Source organism: Numida meleagris, chromosome 17 (genome assembly GCF_002078875.1).
Source record: "Numida meleagris isolate 19003 breed g44 Domestic line chromosome 17, NumMel1.0, whole genome shotgun sequence".
NCBI classification, from domain to species: domain Eukaryota; kingdom Metazoa; phylum Chordata; class Aves; order Galliformes; family Numididae; genus Numida; species Numida meleagris.
In genome coordinates, this window is record NC_034425.1 from 8749364 (window position 1) to 8765576 (window position 16213).

General features: G+C 45.0%; 1 protein-coding gene and 1 long non-coding RNA gene across 15 annotated transcripts in view; one reads left to right on the plus strand and one right to left on the minus strand.

Moving 5' to 3' along the window:
- Positions 1-3801, minus strand: part of HLF (HLF, PAR bZIP transcription factor) — a 34126-nt gene extending 30325 nt beyond the window's left edge. Inside the window, exons 1-2 of the mRNA XM_021414630.1 lie at positions 3514-3801; positions 2217-2552 (exon numbers count right to left, since the gene is read on the minus strand). Of these exons, the coding sequence (XP_021270305.1) occupies positions 2217-2552; positions 3514-3619 (442 nt within the window). The 5' untranslated portion in view covers positions 3620-3801. The remainder of the gene's footprint in view (positions 1-2216; positions 2553-3513) is intronic.
- Positions 3918-16213, plus strand: part of LOC110407211 — a 44701-nt gene continuing 32405 nt past the window's right edge. For all 14 annotated transcript variants that reach the window (XR_002443795.1, XR_002443796.1, XR_002443797.1 and 11 more), the window contains exons 1-2: positions 3918-7199; positions 9576-9676. This is a non-coding gene — a long non-coding RNA (uncharacterized LOC110407211). The remainder of the gene's footprint in view (positions 7200-9575; positions 9677-16213) is intronic.

Consider the following 16213-nt stretch of genomic DNA (forward strand, 5'->3'; position numbering starts at 1 on the left):
AAAAATTTTCCTTTTTCTTAAAAATAAGAACACAAGGAATTAATTTTACTGAAACTGTGTATTTTAGACTCTGTTCTCACTTTTTAATAATACAAATTAAAACAGCTATGCATAGTGAAGCAGTAGTTCACCTCATTAAAAAAACCTCCATGCACGTGACAGCTTATAAAAATAGTTTTTAAAAGTCTTATAGGGTTTCTTAACCAAGAAGTTCCAGTGTAACGATTTTTACATTTCCCTTCAGACTAACTTTCATATTTTGAAGCAGCATACTTACCCTGGCACTTTTATGGCAACCTTAAATGTTCATTTTTATTTTACTGATTTTTTTTTTATAAATAAATATCTTAAAACAGATTCTTGATATGACTTTTTCCATGACAACGCAAAAGTATTCCAACAACCGGACAACAAACAAGACTACTGTTAAGTCACAACACCTATCTGTAACAGGGCAAAAATGTTACTGTTAAGAAAATGAATGAACTTACCCTTTAAAAAAACACAAGTTTAATTAAAAAAACGCATTAAGACAACATGGCATGAGGAAAAAAATACTTTCAAGTTAAGCAGCGTTATCCTACCCCAAGAGACCTGACTCTTTTTACAACAGCAAACGAGCACACAGTTTCTAGTGAGAGAAGTTAGCAACCTCAAGCTGCAAACAGCTCAGGGAGAAACCCGAAAACCAATGAGATGAGAATAAGCCGTGCAGGCAGCTGATTACAAATAAATTCTGACAGGTGATCATTAAAAGCCTGGCCCATAACCAGGCTCCCCTGAGAAGAATGAGGACAGATTATCTGCTTTTAATGCAGAAGTGACAGAAAATGGGGTAGCATACCCGCACTATTTTTAAAAACTCTCTTGGGAAAAAAGCAAGATTTTGTTTTATATTCCACTCTTGCCAACTCCAGATATATTTTAACATTGGAAGTGCTCACAAGTTACTGGTTAACTAAGAAATGCCTTGAAACTGAAATACAAAAATGAAGTAGAATCCACATACAGGGAGCAAACAAAATCCATGACCGAACACACGAATGTGACTCGGGGCCAAAGGCTCTGTTGACAGGTTTGGGGGTGCTGTGGGGGTGCTTTACTTCTTTCTAATGAGAAAGGCATGTTGTAGGCTTTTAAGACTTGTCTCCTTCATCCTGCTTTACAACTTTTGTCCTTCTATTTATTTATTTTGCCTCCTTATCAGATGACTCTGACAATGACTTCGCACGCTGAGCATGGCAAGCGATCAAGCAGAATGGAGAGGAGCGGTTTCCTGCTCCCAAGAGCACACTTTGCTCTAGCAAACCTTGTGAGAGCAGAAGAGCACAATAAGTCACCAGTGGACTTCTTTTTCAGGGGGAGAAAAAGCAAAGCTCCATGTTTTCTGAACTTTAATGTTGACACTATTATCCAGACCATGATCTCAGCCATGCTGGTATCGGGCCAGAGCCGTTACTCTAGATGCGTACTGGTGTCTCTAAAGGGACTGTTTAAAGTGTTAATAAACAAATAGAAGAGTTCCACTGACACCAAGCAGGTTTGAAACATGTGTTATAATCAGAAATTGGCTCCATGTCAATTTTTTTTGCCTCTAACTAAAAGTAACTATACACATAATGTGTTAATTCTGGTCAGAGTTGTACTCAGTTTATGCTTCTTTAAGAAAGATTACAATGTAGTCGCAAGATTTAGTTTGTTCCACATACTGTGGCAAATTTTACTATGCTCCACATACTGTGGCAAATTTTACTATGCTCAATAAGGAATAAGTTTATGGCCAAAATTTCAAACAGGAATCACAGTCTAAGGTTTATCTTAAAAATAATTACCTAGGCTACAATTCAAATATGGGTAAAAAGAAGTAAAATCACATTCACTCAAATGGTTCTTCTCCCTGTTCACTTCACACTATGGCATTTACACATAACTATTTTGTTTGTGTGGTTTTCATCTGCTATTAGCTAGGCTACCAAAGAAGGAAAGACAACAGGAAAGTTTTCTTGGAATTCTTGCCACTTCCTGACATTACTTAAGCAAAAATCCCTGCAGAGCAACTTAATACCTAGAGCTACTTTCCTTTTCTGAGTACAAATGGCATGAATCATATTAGCCCTCTCCAAACTGCCTGTCAACCATGCAGTGAGAAGCAGTGATGTACAGTGGGGAGGAAGGCTCACGCAAAAATCCGTAGGAAGCTCTGAGGGCTGATTTACCTGGTCTGACCGGGCTCTGCATGCAGTTCTGCGACACCATGCCTGGGTGGACTGAAGTAGAAGCCCTGCTGCTGAGGTCCATGACAGAAGGGGATGCTGAGGTAGCTTGCTGCAGACCTGGCTGGTGTGGGCTATGCTCGTGCTGGTTTGGGCTGGGTGGAATGCCATTTTCTGAGAGGAACTCTTCCAGGTCCATGTATTCCAACTGGAAAGTGTCTCCATCGTATGGCAGCGTCTTGTCCCATAATGTCGGGCCCAAGAAAGCAGACTGAGGGACTGTGGTACTGGTGCTGTCATCCTCTAACTTCTTCTCTTTGTCTTTTTCTTTACCGAATGCTTAAACAAAACACATAACAAAGATGTTAGAGCTGAGTAATTAAAATATTACTACTCCTTATTTCCCCTGCACTCTCAGCTGTAAGAAATGAGTATATGCCTTATAAAATCAATTCCCTCAATCCACTCAGTTTAGTGCACAGCAGAAAGGTCGTGACAACTGAACACCTTTGCTGGATACAAACACGCTTGGTTTTTTTCTGCTTCTTTTAGTTAAGGATCCCATTGCATACTCGGATTTGAACAGCAGCTCCAGTAAACACTGGAGGACCTAGAATTCAGCACGTAACAGCAAGCTGGGAGATACTGCTGTATCCTGCTGGAAAGGAACAGTCTTGACCTAATGCTGAAGGGTTTGTTATACTGTCACACTTAAAAAATTAAGGTCCCACTCTTGTAGCCCTCGAATTTAATAACCGTTTTGCTTGCTTTAAAATGGCAAGGCTGCCTCATACTCAGCAGCAAATTGCAAAATAAATGATATGAAGAAATAAATCTATTAACGTTTTTAAGTTACTAACTCTGAGTGGCAAAGTCCGACTGACTCTACGCTGATGTTCAAGGGTAGAATCAAAGCAGAAAAAAAAAAGTTCGAGCGACGTTTCCTACCAGTCCCTACAACATCAGAGATTCCAAGGAACAGTTGGAAGGGAAACACCTCATTTCCCCCACACATTCGCAGGACCCTGAAGGGACAGAGCCTCACCGCACCGAACGGCCCGGGACTGCCCGCAGCTCTGCGGCCCCTCACGGCTCTCTGCGGGCGCTGGAAAAGCGCTGGGTCAGGGCGGCAGCGCCCGAAGCTGCAGCGAAGCCGTCCCGGTACCGAACCGCGCGGGGGACGCGAGCGAAGCGGGGGGCGGCGCTGAGCCGCCATTTCGGGGCGCAATGCGAGGGGCGCGGAGGGGGCGGCGGGGGAGGAGGTGGGAACGCGGGGCTGCGGCCGCCCGGGAGGCCTCACCGTCTTCGTGAGCGAGCGGCAGCTTGAGCGGGTTTTCCAGCAGGGACTTCAGCACCCCGTAGGTGGGAGGTAGGAAGGTGGGATTCAGCGGGAGCGGCCGCGACATGGTGGGCTTTCCTTCGGGGCGAGCTGCGCGGCAGCGGCTCCTTCACCCTTCCTCCGGCGGTGCCGCGGCGAAACGAGGGTTGCAGGGCCGGGCCGAGGGACGGCTGCGGGCCGCCGGGCAGACGGAGCGGGAGAGGCGCCTCCGCCGCGCAGCTCCTCTAGCACCGCCGCTCCCGCTGTGCGCCGCGCGCCCCGGCCGCGCGCCCATGTGCAGGCGCTGCCGCTGCTGACGTCACGAGCGGCGCGGCCCCGCCATTGGCGCGGGGGGGGAGAGGCGGGCGGCCCCGACCCTCAGCGCCGCCCCGGGGCGGTGTCGCCACAGCCGCGCCCCCTCAGCCGCACGCGCGGCGGCCGTTGCCCGCGGCGAGGAGGGGCGGGGTGGGGGGCGTCGGGCCTTGCCCGTGCGCCGGCCTCCTCGCGACGGCCCCGGGCCCGGCGCCGTTTCCACGGTAACCGAGAGGCAGCGCGTGACCGCATGACCCCGCGCGGCGCTCCGCGGGAGCCCTCGGCCGTAGCCGCGGCGCTGCGGGTCCCTCCGGCCGGGCCGTGCGTGCCTCTGGGAGCGCAGCGGGGAGCGGGCCGGCCCTCGCGGCCTCCGGCGGCACGGCGGGGCCCGGCCCCGGCAGCTCCGGCAATCCCCAGGCAACACGCAACCCCTCGCAGCCCTCGGAGCGGCCGAACCGAGCGCGGGTACAGCCGAACCCCGGCAGCGGGCGGCCCCTTCAGAAGCAGAGGCAGCGTTAGCCCCGGGGCGGCAGCGTGTCACCGAGCCGGGGCACAGCACCGCGCTGCGACGGGAGTGCACGGACCGCTGAGGGCCAAACTGCTCTTACTGGGAAGCGTTAATTACAAAAGTGCAGGGGGAGCGACAGTGCATATGGGGTTATGGTACAGAGTGTTTCTTCTGCACGGTGTAAAGAAAGAATAAATTTAGGGGAATTGGTACAGTGACAAAGGGGAGGTGTAGCAGCACTGGGGCACAGCAGTAACAAAGGGGGTGAGCTTGGGTGTAAGGAAAGCTCAGCTCGAGCAGAATTACTTTTTTGGCTGTTGACATAATTGGCATTTTAGATAAAATATACTCAAAAAAAACCAGTGATGTCAGTGAAATAGAACGGCACTGAAACTGTGCTGCTTCATTACTTGGCACTTGGATAGGATAAGCTGTGTTTAGATTTATGCAAGCACAAAACAAAGCAATGAGACATGCGAGGCACTACACACGGGCACAGAGCGTGTGCTCCCAGCAGCACTTCCCAATACGCAGAGCAGCAGAAAAACAGAGAATGAGTACTTGAGTGCGTGTGGTGCTGAAGCTGTGGTAAAAAGAGCAGCTGCTGAACTGCCATCTTTGTACCGGGGGCCTCAATTCTCCGGCACTGTCTGTCATCAGATAGGTGGTGCAGAGAGCCTGGTTTTGACCTAAGTTGGAGGGCTGCTCTGAAAGCAATGCCTCCTGTTGTATGGTGTTGGCCCATGACATCAGAGGTGGATGCTGGCGATATGGCAGCAGGGGTTGAACCTTCCCACCAATATCCCGTTCCATTTTGCTCTGTGTGACAGATGGCAGCAGAGGGGCGGTCTGACAGAATGGCGCCTGACATGGGAGTGTGGATGGAGCAAGGGGTGGAACTGAATTCCTCCGTGCAGAAAAAATTGCAGCCGTTGACATTCATCGAGGCTTGCTGAACGTTGATGGAGACCAAGCAGTGGATGTGAGCACAGTGAGGGGCGGGTGGTGTGTCTCGGCAGTGGGACAGCAGGTCACCTCCACTGGTGCAGGTTTTTATGAGTGTCGCACATAGGGCTGTTGTGCCCTTCGGATCTGTTATCGTTTCCGTGGAAATAAACAGGAGGCATTACTTTCGGAGCAACCTACACACATGGAAGTTAAGAACAAATTTTCCAAGATTTGTTTTTCCTTTATGCAATTCTTCCCTAGCAAAGGCAATTGGAAAATACAACTTAGGATGCAGGCGCCGTCACGTTTAAGGCGTCCTTCCCCCTGCAGGGCCCGGCGGGAGCAGAGCTGGAGGCTCGAGCCCTGCGGCGGCAGCGGGGGGGAAACGCGGGGCCGTCACGTGAGCGCGCGGGCTGACCTACTTTGGGCCAATCGCAGCACGCGGAGCCCAGCGCGCCGCCCGCAGCAGCGCCACGGCGTGGAACCGCCGCAACGGTCGCTCCGCGCGCCCCGCCCCGCCCCGCCCCCTGCGTCGCGCCTCACCTCACCTCACCTCACGGGACCTCAGCCCCTGCGGGCGCGGTGGGAGCTCGGCAGTCGGTGCCGCTTCTCACTTCTGAATACGTTCTCTCTGGGGGAAAGAATTGGAAAAGTAGCGGGGAGGATGCATAAGGCAGGAGAGCAGGGTTTAGAGTGCGCGCAGAGAAGTGGTTCCCTGTGGCTGAAATAGCTCTGGTTTGTCGCGGGGCTGGCACCGCCCTCCTGCAGACTGCACGAAGGAGAAGTGGTAGAGACACCGGCTTCAGCCTTTGTTTTAGGTCTAAAACAGCGAAACACCCCCAGCTTGGCCTCAGGTGTCAGTCCACCTCCATCTGCCCGACAGGACCTGTTACTCAGAGGTCCATAGAAAGCCAAATGCTTACGTTGAGACACCCACATCCCAGCCAGAGCTAAGAGCCTGCAGCCTCTGAAGGGGGAGCACAAGCCCCCAGCAGCACATCCCGCCCCGTGCCCGCATCCACGAGCACCGCCGGTCGCTGCCCACACACTGCGCAGCTGAGCACGCTGCTGTGGGTCCTCACCGGGCAAGCACGTCTGTTGAATGAACTATGATCTGCCCCCTCCTTTTTTATTGATATTATTTTTTTCAGAGGTTTTAATGAATGTGGGAGAGACAGGTTTGGAACAGCTTTGGGGTGATGGCAGAGGAACTTCTCTGAAGTAATCTGGGGGCGGTGCCAAGAGGCATTCCACTTCTCAGAAAAATAACCAGTTACTGCTTATGTGCTGTGTGTTGAAAGATTGATAATTTTTGTTGCCAACATTTACAGTCAGTCCTGACCATGACAGCAGATCAAACACATGTACTTGCCTGGACAGCTGACCTGGTTTGAACTCAGTGAGCATTACTCTCAGTGATGACCACATTTTTGGAATTAATACTTTGCTATGTTTTTTAAAGTAACCATAACCTCATCAAGCATTAACCAACCTCTCAGGACTCTTTCAAGCACCTGGTGCCCTTGGTGCCTTGGGGAACTGTTTAGACCCAGCAGGTGTGACTAGCCAGTTAAATGAGATGACACAGCTGGACTGAGACAAGCCACAAAGAAGTTGCTGGACTGTTCTGCAGTTGGACATTGCTCTGAACAAGGGCAACTCCCAGCTGGTGCCAGTGGGAGAAACAACTCGATCCTTCCTCCGTGTTCGGTTCCTATTCCTTTCTCACTTTTGGCTTGCATGCAGCAGGAAGGCAGTTAGAAATAGCTGTTCTTACATGCTTAGACTGTTTGATTTTGGAAGTTGGCGCTGGTTTTACTGGAGATAGAAGAGCACCCACAAGCAGAGAATGGAACATCCCATCCCCAGGCAGAGCTGTAACAGGAGGAAGGAGTGAAAGGTGAGCATCTCTTCCTTATTCAGAGTTTCTAGTGAAGTCAGTGACCCAGATTTCTCTGACTTCAAATGGCTGTTTTCAGCAAGCTTGCCAGAGGCATGGTGCTGGGGAAGGTCAGGCAGAATTTATCCTGAAGTGTTCTGCATGTTCAGGCTTATCAGATCTGGATTTGTAAAACTTCGTACTGAACACCCACTAAAATCTGACCGGTGCCCTGGGCTCCCGTCTTGCAAGGCAGCTGCCCAAAGCTTGGGATTCCTTTCTGCTTGTACTTCTGGTCTCAGTTCTGTAACAGTTGCCTTGTTCCCAGATTTTACTCTTAAAAATTACAGAAAGCCAGTTTTTAATCTTGTGGTATTTATTAAGAACCTAGAAATACAATAAACCTCTTCATGTTCTCAAGGAAGCCTGACCTGCTGGAAAACTGGGACAAGTTCTGCAGACAACAATCAGCCTTCCAAACAAAGGCATTAGAAGTCGTGCTATGTCTTTCTATCATCAAAACAGCACGCATAAAAAAAAAAAAAAAAAGCAGCGCAGAAGTGCCAGTTACTAATCTGTATGCAGTTTATCCTGAAGGACTGGATCCATTAAGGCTTGCTTTCCCTTCCTTAAAATCTATCCTCATGTCTCTCTTATGGCCTATTTTTTAAATCTCTCATAAATTAAAAAAAAATCAGTTGGAAACTAGTTGTTTTCATCTCAGTATCAGAATATATACACTGAGTATGTGTAATACCAGTCTACCAGGCTTTTCATGTTTTTGGAAGCCTATGTTTGTAAATACCATGAAGCAACACAGAAAGGAACATCAACCACCATTTTAAGAGGCAAATGTACCTTACATTCTGTGCATGCAACTCCCTCCTTTATTTGATATAGCAAAACAGAATAGATCTCTAAAGATTATGGTTTAAAAGGACTTGGGGGTGGGGAAGTATTAGTAACTTGGATTTTTAAAATGTATTTCTAAATATTGAATAAGCTTTACTAATGCTGAGCATCTAAAATCTGGATTTCAGTTGTATGCCTCAGTGTTTACCAGAAGGAAGCACAGGTATTTTCCCATAACCATTTGTTGGCTCTGCCTTAGCAGCGTCTGGGGCTGCTGCCTGCTGTGATGCAGGATGGAGCAGCTGCATGTTGGGAACTGTGCTCAGAGCACAAGGAGCAGATCCTCAGCAGCCACAGCACGAGTCCTCCTGCCTCTCCCTTCAGCTGTGGTCAGCAGCCCCCTGCAGAGGTCCTGCTGCCTGTTTTGTGTTCTGAAAGAGTAGATGAGTAGGTTATTAATCTACTAAGAGTAGATTGCTAATGTCTCCTATAAGGACAGATATGTATGAAAAAAAAACGTGGATTTAGAGAGATGTATAACAGTTGCCATTTCAAACATGTTCAGCTTTGTAAAACTGTTTTTGTGCATTTAAATGAAATGCGAAAGTTACAGTGGTAGCTAGCAGCTGTATCACAAACCTTTGATGTTCATGCAGGCATAAGAAACCATAGAATGTTTGCTTTTCATTGCTTTGTTCTGCCTTTGACTTCTTTAATATCATTTTCTTTTAAAGTTATCAGCCTTGATATGTGGAAGTGTAGATGCATAATTGTCTGTATCTGGACTAACAATATTCTTGCCTCTGTATTTTCCTGGTCAGGCAATTAGACTATAAGCTGTATTGAAAGCCTTGGGCAGCAACCTCTTCTGAAATCATCAGACATAACTGGTTTCATATTAAAACAGATCTGCTTTAATTTTACTCCCATTCATTTTGTTTTAAGCCTTTAAAAAAAAATATATGTCTTTAATTACCTCACAGTGTAGCGTTTCCATAGGCACTGGTGGGTTTTATTTTTGTTTTCTTAAAACTGCCAAAGGGCATAAACATAAACTAGTATTCTATGGCCATCCAACAGCATATATCCAAGGAAATAAAGATGTCCTCCTGTATTTTCCCTTAAATGGCTTTGACCTGGAGAATACATTGCTTGATTGGCATACAAAAGAAGGCTGCGATCTTATTTTTACTGTTGGCTATAGCTGTTTCAAACTTATCAAAGGAAGAAACAGAGGCTTTTTAGATGGCTGTTTGCCAGCATCTCTAATCAGGATTTTAATGAGATTTTTCTTTGAAGGCCTAAATTAGGTCTAATTAACAATATATAAAGCAAATATATAATGCCATAAAAGGGATTCAGCCTGCAGTCCCTTATACAGAATACGCATTTCAATCGCCTTACAAATGGAATTGTTAAGCAAAATACACATCTTTTTGCTGCTTAAATATATGCAGAATTTCTTTACTGTTATGCATTAATTAACAAATTGCCTTTAGAAAATGTGGTCCTACACTTTTATAATAAGTTTGAAATCTCTGACAGGGATTAATACAAGCGCTTACGGCTGAAGCCATCTCAGTGAATTCCGTTCACTTTGACTCTGAGAACTCCAGTCCAACACAGGCCACAGTCACAAAGGCAGGGTAAGCTGTTCCCTTTTACTTCCCTCAAGTACTCCATTTGCCACCATCACATCTCTGCATGGACCATGTGTTCCTATTGTTTGTGGGCTGGATAACTAGCCTGCAGCTCCCATTTCCCAACCATCATAAAAGGCGCTGTTAAATTTAGTCTACAGTTTTCCTCCAAGCATTTAGGACAGAAAATCATTAGTGACTACAAAACATTATCCTCAAAACACAGCATTGTTTTTTTCACTCCCCACTAAAGTGTATAGCATGAAAAAAAGAGGAGTAAACCAAAGACATTTTTCTTTCCCACTTGTAAGATTTTGGTGCTAGTTACTGTTCTCTCCTGGGCTGACATATCTCTAACATAAGAAAATTTTTTAGAAAGGGAAGCGTGTTTAATTGGAGTTGCTGAGATGCAGCTTAATGCAATTAAACACCTCAAAGTGTGGAATTCCAACATCTGCTTAAACAGACCATTTTATTCACAAACTGGGATCATTAACCGGAAGCCTCTTTCAAAGCCTTTTTCCAAATTTAATGCTTAGTAAACAAATCTCATTTCTTTTATCCCCATTAAATCAATATCACTTCTGATTCATTTAGCTCAGGAAACTAAAGATGAATAGCAGTGTAACAATGGGAAAAAAAACAAACAAAAACACCACACCAAAGCATAGCAGAATAGAAAGAATCAAAACCCCAAGTGCTCCCCCTTGCACAGACTCCAAGTCACCAGTTCAAGTGGTGTTGGGTTGAAGCATTTGGAACACTTGAGCAGGATAGTGCTCTAGGGATTGCTCTGGACCAGGTTTATGTGGAAAGCTGTCGGCAAAGTTTATGTTAAATGGCAGCATCTGTAGTTAATAAGAATAGTCTCTCAAGTGCCCATTAGCTTTGAACTGACATCAGACATGTTCTAAGTAAGCTTAAATAGCCATTTCAAATGTGTATTTCTTGAAGTGTGTAAATAAATATATTCACAGCAATTTTAAGAGAAGAGCCAAACCACAGGATGAAGTGAGCCAGAATCATTTCGCATCTGTTACAACACTTGGGATAATGTTTTGGTTGATTTATAGTGGAAATATTTGTTTTTCAGCTGGAATTTTGGTAACTCAGAACAGATGTTCACAGCAATGTTGGAATAATGTCTACCCATGCTTCACTGTTAAATAGAGCACTGTTATACATTTAAACTAACCTAGGTTGGTTTAACCTGAAATCTAATATACGGTGAAGTTAGTAAGCTTAAGAAAGGTACGCAGTAATGGAGATGCTCACAGAATCCAATGATTTATTCTTCCATTTTATCAGAATCATAGGGTATACAGTGGTGCATACAAAGAACTACCAAGGCTGTTAGATTTTCTGTTTTGTGAATCTAGATGGAGGAGCAGTGCTTGTCAATCAGTTTAATGTTTTTTCAAAGCTAAATAGTGTTGAACCAACTCATTTTTCTGACTTTTTTTTTTTTTTTACCCTCAGCAAGCTGAGGGATGTTTCTTAACAAGGAGAGAGAAGCGGGTTCTCATGATGATAAAATTATACATCTTTCCTAAAGAACTGGCTAGTTGTCTTTAAAATCATTAAGAATTCAGTATAGTATTTAAAAAAAGACACACAAAACAACAATCAACAGTCTGTATCATCTAGGCCTTTGACTACAGAACAGAGATGAATATAGCTCTCTTCTCCGCTAGAGTTACTCCCCTTTCTCAACATTTTGCCAGATGAGGGCAGATGAGAGGGAGTCTGCGCCTATGCTTATTATATTGGCTGGATAGACAGCGTGTTCTGAAGCCAAGTGACGTCTCTGCATTTGCTTCAGTGGCATGGAACTCTTTTTTTTTTTTTTTTTTTTTAAAAATTTCCTTTCACTCTCTGGAGGCCAAACAAATAGCATCCAGAGCTATTTGCTGATGCTAACTCCAGATTGTCGGTAGAGTTGTGCCTGATTTGATGTCTTTACCTTATGATACTGGTTGCTTCTTCTAGGAACTTTCAGCTTCTCTGGTCTGCTATTCTTGCTTCTCAGGAAAGATCCCCCTAAGCTGGCACGCAGCTATTTAATGGTTATCCCATTTACAGCTGTATTTCTTTCCAGGTGGCACTGCTATATTCCTAACAGCTGAAAGCATTAGCAGTGTCAGAGAAGTTTCAGTTACTCATTTCTATGTGGAGAATACTTTGAATGGCCACCACTGCATTAAGCTCTTGAAGACATACATACACAGAGAAGCTTCCTCACTGATTTGCTGAGCTCCCAGCAATGCCTGATGATGCCCAGCCTCGGGCTGCATGCTGCTAGAGGTACAGAGCCCTGCTCAGTGCTACTAAGCTGGAGGCTTCACGGTGCACAACCCCAAGTGCTTCCAGGTGGAAGAGAAAGGGAGAGGCAGAGCACCAGGAGCACAGATTTTCCTTGGGCTGCAGCTGTTTTACACCTGTGTCTCCTCCTCCTCTAAGCTATCAGTATGCACCATTAGCATTTGGAACAATTGGAATCTCAGCACAAGCTTGTTGTGCAAATGCAGTACAAATGCAGATCTTATTAGAATATATTCTTTGCAAGCAGGTTAGTATTTGTAGCAGTGACATGAGTCGCCTCCTCAGGTACCATGGATACAAGCCAGCTGATTTCTGCTCCTTAGAGAATCCTGAACTGCTGAGAGCTCCTCTAGGTCCAGAGGGTTTGATCCTTCCAGGCTGTGAATGCTTTCTGGGGCTGAGCTGTCCTCATTCCATCAGTGGTGAAGGCACTCCCCGCGCTGCAGGATCAGTCTGGCTTGAACAGGAATTCTATGCATGTGGCCTAGAAGAAAGCACAGCTTGCTCTGGGTTACCCATAGGTAAACCTGGTTTACCTATGAGTTGCACTGAGGTCCTTTGGAAGAAAGTCAGAGGTGTGATTATTGTAGGATTAGCGTCTGCTCAAACAGTTCACTCTCATTGGGCTGTTGAAATTTCTCTGGTACTGTGTCTCACTGCCACACAGACTGGTTTTTAAAATCAAAGAAATCTGTGGAAACACTATATTTCTGTCAAAAGGTCAGAAAAGGATCTGTCATGGCCATGCCTATGTCTTTTCTGAAAAGGTAACGCTAGCTTTACTATAAATGTAAGGTTTGCTGTCCTCGAAGTTGCTGGTAAACTTTAACAAAAACTGAAATATGTACAAGTTCCTGGGATGGGATTTTGTTGCTCTGACACGCATTGCAGCTATAGACACAAAACACTGCACTTTTGTTTCATATAGAGAACACACATTTCAGGACTCAGAGGCCCCCTTTTGATCAGGCATCAGCACAGACAGCACTAATGAGAATTTACAAATTAACTCTGAAAAAAAAATAATAGTAAGCTTTCCAGTTCTATGCTAGACGACAGGAGATGTGATTTTCTTCAACACTTAGAGGAGTTCCTCTCAAAATTACAAAACTCAGCTGATTTAGCTCCAGCAGGCGGATGCTGTAGAGGAGGAGCTGTTGGGCTCTGCCAGGAGGCCATGGTGCTGAGTGCGGTGCAGGGAGTGCAGCGCAGGGAGCACAGCCTGGCCTTGCCTGCCCAGAGCTTGTCAGGATAGGCAGCGGGAGCAGCTCCGAGCCTGCCTGTGACCTGGATTCAAGAGGCTCGAATCCAGCTGGATCCTGCTGTAATCTATGATTTTAATCCTCTCTCCTCCCCCAGAATTGCATGAACTGCAGTCGTGGCTGCAGTTCATATCCAGAATCTGCACATAGATTAAAAAAAATCTTGACGGAAAAGCTCTCAAGAATATCTCTCGTCAAGCAGTAGTCACTACTGGTAATTACCATGCTTTCATCTGTAGCTGTCATTGCACTGTAAAAAGTGGCTGTTATAGCGGCTGTTACTCCCATTTTAGAGAAAAAACAGATGTTCTAGGGACTTCTGAACAGATTAATACAGAAATTGCATGCCTAAAAGGTCTTCTAGAAAATCCCATCATTATCACATGACTGATTTTGTTCAGTGCACCCAGGAATTCAGCAGATCTGCTGCTTGTGCTTTGCTTCTCTTCTTATTCGCTTTAAAGCAGTAGTTTTGGTTTGGAGTTTTCATTTCACTTCTGTTCTAGGGCAAAGCTGAAATGACACCAGCTATCAGCACTTTCTTTTCAAGGCAAACTTTCAGGTAGGGATTTGTTTGAAACTTCTTGAGGCTTAATTTGGTTTTCTGATCAAGAGACACAGAAGTCGCATTTGTGCAATCCAATTAGGCTCCATCCCTGGCAGGGACATGGTGTAATGCACGTACATCCAGCTGACTCACTGTCCTTCCTTGCTCTCAAAGCCTTCAGCCTCAATTGCAGAGCCATGCTTCTTATCGCAGGTATTTGGGATTACTGCAGGCTCAGTTTACCTGTTTGGGAGGTGTCAGAGCTGTAGTCTTTCCCTCAGAAACGTGGCAGGTCACAGGGAGAAAGGCAGGAGAAGGACGGCAGGTGGATGTTGTGTTGGCATCAGCAACTTGAACTACTAAAGTCAGTCATTACTGCATGCCACTGTTTGTGCCCCCAGCAGCACCATGTCCCTCAACTTACCTTTCCAATTTGTCTGCAGCAGAAACTATAGATCTTTCTCCTTAAGTGGAGAAAAACAATTTCTCTCAGCCACATCAGAAATCAAATTGCTAATTACCCTGCTCTGTTTCTCACCTCCCTAGGAAGTAATCATCCCTCACCACAGAATCCTTTTGTAGAACTCTCTTGTGCCATGGCAGATCTTCATTCCTGCAGGCTGAGAAATTTTCTTCTAAGAGGGAATCTGTATTTTCTGAACATGCTGAAGTTATTGAGGCCTTTTCCTTCACTTCCCTGAAATTGTTTCCATTTGTAAGTAGGTTAATTTGTGTATACATAACAGTGAGGACAAGCAATTATAACAAACTCTGACTAAAAAGGACTCCAGAGATTTGAGCCAAACATCTCTGAGCACGGCAGTTATCTTCAGGCAGCCACAGGACTTTCTTCTTGGTGTGGATTTACCACCGATTTTTTAAAAAAATATGATTTGCTGCAGGAACCTAAACAGTTTTTGGAACACTGTAGCACATATTACCATGCTACTTCAGCACATAAAATTGTAACTAGTTAAGCACATAGGTATTTTTGAGAACTTAAGTTCAAGAGACTGTACTACATGCCCAAAGATGAGCAGACGGAGAAATGAACAAGATAAGATTAATTGCATTTAAACATTTTCCTTTAATGATAAAAGGCTTCCTTTTAGTTGCATCTTCCAAATAGCCAAATAACAAGACAATCAGTCTTTAACACTGCGGGTGTCCTATTTCCTGTTCTCTGCATCTTTATCATTTACAACACTTTCTGTATTTAATTTTAAGGAACAGGATGTTCTGAGAGTGACAGGCAGCTTTCTTAATGGGCTCATCAGCTCCTCTTCATGCCATGCCATCAATTATGTACAGTTGTCTTTGACTTGGAATTTGTAACCCCCATGGTGACTAATTACAGTACCTAATGTTAGAGTCCCTGGTGGCACGGGCTAGAGATTAATAAACGCAGTTCAGCCTGCTGCCTGGGGACTAAAAACTTCACAATCCCTGGAGAGCTCAGGGCTCTTGGATTTTTGAGGCCACTGTTGTCAGAAAGGAATGGTGATGTGTTACCAGCCTCTTTGGAGTAAAAATGAAAACGTGAGAAGGAATCCCAAGGCTAAGATCATCTCTTTCTCATATCAATGCTGTTACTTTTTTTTATTTTAGGCCACAAACATCATTTTATATCTTTTTCTATTTTAATCACCTTTTAAAGAATTCTCGTCATATACAAGAGCAGGGAATGTTCTTAATGATAGTAATAATTGGGCCATGGGGAAATAATGACTGCTTAATAGGTAGAGAGCAGGGTACTTTAGAAGAGATTAAGGCATTTCTGATGAGTTTGTAGCTTCTGGGGGTCAGGGTGAAATCGTGACTTATCCAAACTGTGGCAAAACTGCTGATTTTCCATGGTTTCTTTTACCCAAGATATCTTCCCGTAGTGGTATCAGACCACCAGTTCTGTGTTAGCTCACTTCACCTCTTGTTGAGGCAATCTAAAAGGGACGCATCTCTTGGAAAGCAGGAGTCCAAAATCAGAGATGGCCTTATGGCTTCAGGGGCAAACTCTGCAGGGGATACGCTAACCTCCCAGATAACTTCCCCAGTAGGCATAACTGGGAAGAAGGTGTGTGTTGTTTTTTTGTTTGTTTGTTTTGTTTTTCCATATATCCCCTTTGAATGAAGAACTTTAACTAGTTTGGATTTGACTTCGGTACTGTACTATGGCAACAAAATCAGTATCAGTCATTAGATTTCAACTTCCCATCCGAATTCTTGGAAATACGAGGCTCTGTTTTAAACAGGTTCTTGCCCATTCCAGTTTTTTTTTTTTTGCAACCACATGACAATGCTGAACAATACAAAATTAATTGCATCTTGCGGGAAGAAAATTCAATACTTTCTATTTTGTAGCAAAATAATTTATCTCAAAAGAACATTACAAAAATACCAGCCTACTAGATCCAT